The sequence below is a fragment of the Amblyomma mixtum genome, chromosome 2 (assembly GCF_055824585.1).
Source record: "Amblyomma mixtum isolate Tamu chromosome 2, ASM5582458v1, whole genome shotgun sequence".
In the NCBI taxonomy this organism is placed as follows: Eukaryota; Metazoa; Arthropoda; class Arachnida; order Ixodida; family Ixodidae; genus Amblyomma; species Amblyomma mixtum.
The window spans coordinates 11,830,796-11,839,117 of record NC_143013.1 but is presented as its reverse complement, the minus strand read 5'-3'; the positions used below and the strand labels follow the sequence as shown (position 1 = coordinate 11,839,117).

Here is an 8,322-nt window from a genome sequence, read left to right as displayed (position 1 = left end):
ACTACCAGCTATATTTACTCTTTATGTACGCACTCTCGTAATAAACACGCCTGCCGTTTTGGTTGCCAGATATGTTCTACTATCGAGAAACATCTGAGAGCTTGTGTGTATATACTTGAACCCTCTATTTTACAAAAATAACATGACTGGCTCGAAAACTTTAGGAATTCATGCACGCTGCACACTTCCAATCGTGGAATTGCAGCCTTATTTTTCAAAAAATATTTGTGCCCAATTAATTATGTTCTTCATCATCCGAAACCATTTCCACAATGAAAGATCAGCTGCAGTGAGCTTTAGTAAAACATTTCACCGTGTCAGAGAAGAAAAACGACTGCACCAGACAGCACTTGCTATGCGTACCACGCAATTTGGTGATGTCCATCTCTATTTCTTGGTGTGGAAAAGCAATTCTTAGTTCTAGATTCTGTTCAGCAGGGATTTAAAATGTAGCTGGCATCAACGACTTCCTGAAAACAATGCTACACTCCTTGAGAAAAATTTTGCAAAAGGCGTCCACAAACGTGGACCCCATGCCGCAAGAATTCATACTTTGGAGCAAGCTAGTTAATGAATGCCACTGCCATGTTTTAAGTCTTTCTGTGAAGATAAAAAGAATGCATTTGTAATGCAAGCAAAAACACTACTTGGCAAAAACACTGTAGCATCTTTTTCTGTGAGAACATCGTAGTACTTGGCAGAAACAAAATGATATTATTGCAAGTTTTAAAGGAATAAATTTGTGATACAACTTCAAGCACTTGTTAAAAACTACGTGAATGTGACCAGCCACCAGAGAACCTATGTGGAAGCTGGCGTAGACATGGTGTTGAGGCAACCATGTGCAGCCTATGCGATCACATTCAGTAGAGAGCACAGAGTAAGCAAAGGCAGAGGCTATTCAATGCCAAGTTATTCCTAAAGCAGGGCTGCACCTAAATGTAGTGGGTCATGTTTGCAAATGAAATAGATTGAGAGGATGTTCAGTCATAATCAAGATTACTCGGACCATAGCAGGTTTGAAGTGGGGCGCTTGAAGCACTGTGCAGCTTTTAGCTCTCATAGGGTGAGGACAAGAGTTTCCCTCACCTCTGCAGTCACCCTTGAGAAGAATGAAGCAGTGGTCACACAAAACAAGTCACACTGTAAGCACCAGAAGACTGGCATACATTCATATGTTTGGTGAAGACTGCAAAACAAAAACCACTTGGATGCACACTAAGGGTCCAGGGTAAATTCACACGCATTGAGTTTTGCCAGGCTGATACACAATGAGAGAACTGTGATGTAGAGACAGCAAAACATTTGCCGATATAATGATGAAGTGATGAATTAAACAGCTGCAAAATCTTTCCCATTTACTGCGCTTGAGAATGGCAACAGATTATTGTGCCTTTCCTGTGCCCTTCTTATGGGAGATATCAAAGATGCCCATTTGTTCTGTTTAACTCTTCTTCATCATCTACTACTTCTTACTCTTCCAGCTTACTTAAACAACACGAATAACATCCCACCCTCTCAGCAGTACAGCCTAATACGAAGTGTATGCTATCCGTGGCCATATGTACCCTTATCAAGACATAAGTGCTCTCTACTGATATTCAAGTGAACTCTGCAGTTCCAGCTGCATACTTTAGCTGATGGAGAAGGGAATATGAAAAGGCATCCTCCAGAACTGATGCAGCTTGCAAAAGTTGGAAAGATGTATCAAAGAATTTGTGTAAGAAGCCACCAGTCAAAAAGAAAGGTTAGGGGTACAGGGCAGTGATGCAATTAGCAGTGAGTATGCAACCAAACTGCTACACATAAGAATATGAACAGTCAAAGGTTCCTAACATGTGGAATGAAGACACTTAACAGTGTGGAGTTACAGCAATATCAATGGGGTAGCCACAATCACTGACACTGAAGTAAAAATTAAAGAAGGAAGATTAATTATTTGGCCTAGTAATGAACAGATGCGAGTGCTACAATGGTAAAAAAGCAATGAGAGTTGGAGGCGTACAGAGGTATGCAAGAAGCCAAAGGGAGAAAGGGTAAATTGTAGAAAAAAGTAGAAACAACTCACTGAAAACACTAACCTGGATGTCAGAACACATCTGACAGTAAGAGTTTCTGCAGGAAAAACATTGTGATGCCTCTCTATTGATATGTTAATCAAATGTTTAGGGGAATCCTCCAAGGTGGAGTAGATTTGTAATAAGGAAGTAATTACTCATTGACATCCACCCGAGCACAGCCATAAGGCTACAAAGGAAAGCTAAACAACTTTCTCAGAAACTTCGCAGTTAAAGAAAAATTCGTCCTGGTCCAGGGTTCGAACCCGGGACCACCGCTTCACTGGAGCAGTCGCTCTACCAATTGAGCTAACAATTTTTCTTGCAGAAAGGTGCAGAAGTCAGCAGTATAATAATGCTTGTTCAAGAGCATGATTAAACCTTTAGCTCCTGCTTACTGAAAAAGAAAGCACAATTTTTATAGTATACCACACCAAGGAACAAACCTGGCTTTTTGGCCAGAATACAGTTTTTACCATCACTGTCAAATGAAATATGAACAAAAGAACTGAAATGCGGGTACAAGCAATAAAAAGTATCAGTGGCTAGAGAGGAAACACAAGCATGGCCTATTAACACTTCCAAAAAACGGTCTTTATGCCTTCAATGCGAAGATCAACTGCTTCATTATTTTGCCTGCCTTGTGTAATATCTTCCAGTTTTGCAATTCAGACCTCAATTCTATTTGTCACATTTCATTTGATGCCGATAGTACTAATGATGATCAAAGTTCAACACCAAGCATGAAATCTGCAAAAATGACAAACATGAAATTCAAAGAACACACGTAGGACTGCGATTTCAAAATCGCCATAATGTGAGACATCACTATGAACGAAAGTGGCCTCCTAGAACCCCCCAGGTGACAATTATTGACTATCCTTGGCTTGGCTATCTTGATAACGAAAGGATAAACCTACTACAATGTCAAAATAATGCTGGAAAGCCGGTAGGAGCTTATGACTGCGATGACATGTGTAATGACAAAAGTGGCCTTTGTATCTGTGTGCTTGAGAAGTCTTTTGCTACACAAAGCAGCCAGAAAAATGTGCCTTTTGCCCACACTTGTGCCATTATATATATATTACTGTCCTGGCTTTGAGCAAAATGACTAAATATTGCAGTTTCTCTAAAGAGGGAGAAGGCATATTTATGTATTTAAAAATACATTTCCAAGACCCCATGTATGGGGCGTTACATGAGGGATAGCAGCGATACACCAAAGGAAAAAGAAAAATCACTTAATACTCCAACCAGGCCAGATATTCATGGCCTAATTGGTGTTTGTGCAAGAAATTGCAAAAATGTATGTATCAGTAAAGGATCTCTTTAATTCCACTACAAGAGGAAAAATTGTCTGCAGAAAATGATACAAATATGGAAAGCCTTATCAACAAGTTTAAAAAGAACAAAGATATAAGCACCATAAGTACAAAACCAATATCAGGTGTCTGAAAGTGACTTTCCCCTTGTGTCACAGTATATTTTGAAAATTGTTTTCAGCCACCAACTCATGAAAACAAGCTGGCTTCACCATCTACTGCCTTCACTACATGACAGTTCAAAGGTTCCATTCAGCTTCCACAACCAAAAGCATAACAGTGAAAGGCAGACATTATACCCTCCTTAATGAATGAAATCTTTTCACTCGCATGCAGTCAACAAAAGCACATTTGAAAAATTAAAAAAGAAGTTGATATAATATATACAACTTAATTAAAAAGTGCTTGATTGTAAATTAAATAAACTTTAAGTTCAATTGAAATGCACATCAAAGATCAATTATACTTAAACGTGACAGAATGCACCTCTGATGCTCAAGCACAGAAGTCAAAACTTGCCTCACCCTCCACAGGTACAAATGCAGCCTGAGTTCTCAATAGCAATACAGCAGTCCGCTTGCTTTTGACAATTTTTTTACACACAGCAGTGCACAGCCATCACGTCGGCGTACTAATGGCTGCTGCCTTTGGCTTCTTGGGTGGGTTGACCCACTGAAAAAAGTTGCACCGAGCATTTGGGTCTGACGAATGGCCCTCGGGTCGTGGGCAAACGAAAAACTGGCGGCCAAGATTGGGCCCCGCCTTTTTCACTGTTCTTAGTAGACAGCGTTCACTGTGGCCTTTACAGAGGGGAGCAACAGGGGGACCCTTAAGCAGGCATTTCCAAGCATGGGCAGGATTCGTGCCGCTCACACAGTTCTGCACAGCACTTCCTTGTTCAGGCTGAGACCAGTCATACATAGTGTCTGACTGCGAATCTGTTACGTCTGTGGAGGCAAGCATCTCATTACTCTCTTCCGCCTTGCTACCATTCACAAAGGTTGTTCCTGATGTGTTTGCACTGGGCTGGCTCACTTCAGACTTCTTCTTCCCTCCATTTCGCACAACAAAGAAGCCCTTCAACGTAGACTGTCCACTTTTGGAAACCTTCATCTTTTTTGCTGGCAGACTTTCGTCTTCAACACACTTTCTGGGCAGGGCTCCAGATGACTGTACTGCGCCATCAGTGGAGGCAGCACGTCCTTTGCACAGGAATCCAGCTATGCTTTGCTGACGGCCTGAAAACTCAGGCCAGTGTCTCGTGGAACATGATGGGCAATGTGGCGAAGCCAAAGGTGCAGACACAAAGGTGGCCTTGACTGGACAGTGATCGGAGCCAAGCACGTCAGGCAAGACTTCACTGCCGCTTAGGAAGGGCAGCAGGGCCCCACTGCACAGTATGTAGTCAATGCGCGTGCCGTAGTTGGTCTGGCGGGCACCTAGCCGTGTGTTCCAGCACGTGAATGTCTTCTCAGCACCAGGGTGAAGGGTCCTGAATGTGTCATGAAAGCAGGGCTTGCCAGATTCACCTGTGCGAGTTGTAACACATTCGAACATTATGGCAAAAGATGGCACAAAGAAACAACACAAGATATGATGAAGCAGGTAGCTTTGCAGTTGGTCAGCAATTATCATTTTGGGACTTATGATACCCCGTTAGAATTCTGTTCTACTGAAATATGAAAAACAGAATGAGAGTGTACATGCCGATGCCTCATATCCTTGATGCCGATTAAACTTCTATTTTATGCAGATGTGCGAGATACACTAAAAGATGGACAGGGCACAGATCCAACGACACCATAACTTCTGTTGATTAGCTTTATCCTGTGAGTACTCACCTACGGAGCCGAAACATGGAGGCAAATAAGAAAGCTTGAGAATAAATAGACGAGAGTGCAGCATGCTATGGCGAACAAAACAACAAGAGCGACCTTGCAAGACAAAAAGATAGCAATGTGAATTAAAGAACAGACTCAAAGTATTAACACCTTAGCAGGATTCAAGAATAAAAATTGTGTCTGGGTGGGACATGTAATGTGGAAGAGTGAATTCAAAGTGAAGGAACTAGGCTGAAAATAAAAACGCGGCCAGGGGCAACTGAAAGTCAAGTGGAGAGATGGGAGTAAGAAGTCTGCTCGGAAAGGGCAGAGAACCGGAATAACTGAAAAGCATCAGGAGAGACCTTTGTTCTATTGTGGAGGTTACCCAACTGCTGACAAAGATGATACCTTCTATCGATTCCGGCTGATTTGCACTATTCTGACCCACGAGAAACTTGCTCAGCCACCGCCGTCCAGGGTTTGAGTAGAAGTCCTGCACATACAAGGCATCTATGAGCAAACATCCTAATGTTTTCGCTTCCTAATCTCCTAATTACCTCGTCCTCCGACGGGTCACAGTGGTCGATCTTGTGGTGTGAGGTGTTCAGGTCCCCCAGTATGATCACCTCTCTGCATTTCCGTTTTCCACTCAATGCATGTATTGTATTTAGCAAGTGACGACCACATGCAAGAGACTGGACCATAACTCACATTCCGTTTGCTAGCAGTGCCCTTGCACGGAGTTCAAGTAAGTTGTAAAAATCCAACTTCATCTGACCCCGCTCAGGCCTTTCTGGATCAGCACGCGGACAGTAGACATTGATGACTGCCAACTTCTTGACTTCTTCACCAAACCTAGATGAAAGTGAGCCCACTGTGTAATCCCCAACCACGGCTGAACTTCATCTCAATGTGACATTCCCTGCTAGTTATTCCTAAATAAATTAAATAATTTTTATTTCACTGTTTTTATCAGCGAAATAAAAAATCTAATCATACGGGGAAGAGAAAAACTTATACATTAATAGCAAGTGTTCTTTTGCACTCCAAAACCAAATTTTCTGGCTTCATAACTGAACAATAAAGAATTAGGCAACTGCCTTCAAAACAAAACATCATGAGCTATTTACAGCACATTCAAGGACCGAACAAAATGCACTTTAACTGACCTTCCGCAAAACGTTTCGCATAAGCGAGGTATGCGTTTAATGTAAACATAAGTGCGATAATTTAATACGTGTTTTCGAGGCATTTGAAACTTACTTAACATGGTGCAATGTCAACACAGCACGTCCCTCGCCGTCAACAGTGCCGAGAAATTTGCTGTCGAAGGCAGAAACATCACCGTAACAGCCCACGTTATCACAGCCCTGTGGACTAGACCAAGCACTGGTCAGCCCTTCTTCCGCTGCAAAGGGGCGACAGCTGTCCTTGCAGAACGTTGCCACTCCTGAGTAACCACTCTGGTAACGTGGGAACGAAAAGTAGGAACTGTAACCATCCACTATCGCCCACTTTTCCTCCAGCACGCATCCTGTGAGAAAAGAGAGGGATGGCGTAAGTTGTAAGGGAACCTGATGCCTTCGCTCATGTTCACAGTCGCGTCTTTTCAACGTGACGATGCGTGCGATGTTGGTTACATAAAAAGTCAGTCACGGGTTTCTAAATGAAAGGCAGGCGGCTCTTTACGTCGGTGCAAAGCATCAGGGAATGAATGCGCCCTAGTAAAGGTCAGCATACTGACTTTCTCAACGCTAGCCTTACAAGTGCCGTTAGTGTGTCCTACACACACTTCCAAATATGACGAAAATGCCCAAGTGAAACAAAACCAATAGCCAGGACAAATAATCTTAAGAATTGAGTTAAGGTTGATACTGCTGTAGGCTACTGCTAAGATTAGCTTTGCGGTTATTCTGCCGGCAATAGCTCCACCGTAGTGACTCTCTTCGCGATGAACGAGGGAGTTGATGTCAAAGTAGACATTTCTTACGCGTTGCTTTTGTTTCTTGAAAGCAAATTATGTCGGCGTCCAGATCACGCAAGACATCTTTCATACTCGTCTTCAGGGATCGGAGCCCATTAATATTCCAGCTGACAAGTTTCATTTCATATTTGACGAAACAATCACCTCGGAATTTAAAAACACGCTTGCGCGCCTGGCACAATTGGATTGAACTGGCTTGGCTGCTGTCTTTCCTGCAGCGCTGCCAACCGAATAATGGTTCTGGATAATATATTTCTACTACAGTTCTGGCCATGGTTCTGGCACATTACACAACGACACGACGACTCGATAATGCTGCAGGGCTCGCAGAGTAAACATATTGACTAGAAGGGACCTAGAAGAGCTCTTAAGCTCTTCTAGGTCCATTAAACCATTAAACCATCTCATAGCCATCGTTCACCACGCCTCATTCTTTGGCTGGCCGCCGCGTAACATTTGGTGTGAGGTGCTGGGGTCCCTTCATCGCCATCCTGGTCCCGGAGCTTCGGTGTCCTGCGCCTGCCGTGGACGTCGGCGGTGAGCACCTGGTCCGCGCCGCCCGGCCGTGCCCCAGCCCGCCGGACCTGCACCGACCTCGCCGCTCACCCCAGCCCCGTCCCCCGCCCGGACCATAAGGCACGACGACCCAAGACCCCACCGAAGACCCTACCGACCCGACCGACCCGAGACCCCACCGACCCGAGACCCGACCGACCCAAGACCCACACGTGAATACACCGCTCCTCTGCCCCTGCCGTCCGGTGCGTCCACGGACCTCGGCCGTCAGCTCCTGGCACCCTCCGGCCCGGATGCTTCGTGGACCGGGACTCATTCTCTCATCTTTCTCATCGTGGCGGCCAGCACTGCACCATCGTCTACATCCTGTTCAACCCTCCACTCAAGACCATCGCCATTTCGCCGTCTGTTCGTCACCGATCGGGACGATCGCTCGGAGGCCCCGGGTAGTGTGACGAAGACGAAGCTGGCAGTGGCGCGGGACGGAGCGCCCGCGCTAGGCCAGCGGCCATTAAACCATCTCATAGCCATCGTTCACCACGCCTCATTCTTTGGCTGGCCGCCGCGTAACAATATTATCCAAGATATTTTAACACTGACCAGCTTGGGATGTTGCCTTG

At 44.5% G+C, this 8,322-nt stretch overlaps 1 protein-coding gene across 1 annotated transcript; it reads right to left on the bottom strand.

The window, feature by feature from the left end:
* Nucleotides 1-3,364: 3,364 nt before the first annotated feature.
* On the bottom strand, nt 3,365-7,360 carry LOC149358432 (DNA-(apurinic or apyrimidinic site) endonuclease 2-like). Its single transcript, XM_089570491.1, has 6 exons — nt 7,193-7,360; nt 6,466-6,736; nt 5,914-6,057; nt 5,760-5,832; nt 5,611-5,695; nt 3,365-4,908 (listed from the first exon to the last, which is right to left on the bottom strand). The coding sequence occupies exons 1-6, from the start codon at nt 7,305-7,307 to the stop codon at nt 3,998-4,000; spliced, it is 1,599 nt and encodes a 532-aa protein (XP_089426617.1). The 5' UTR covers nt 7,308-7,360; the 3' UTR covers nt 3,365-3,997.
* Nucleotides 7,361-8,322: the final 962 nt, after the last annotated feature.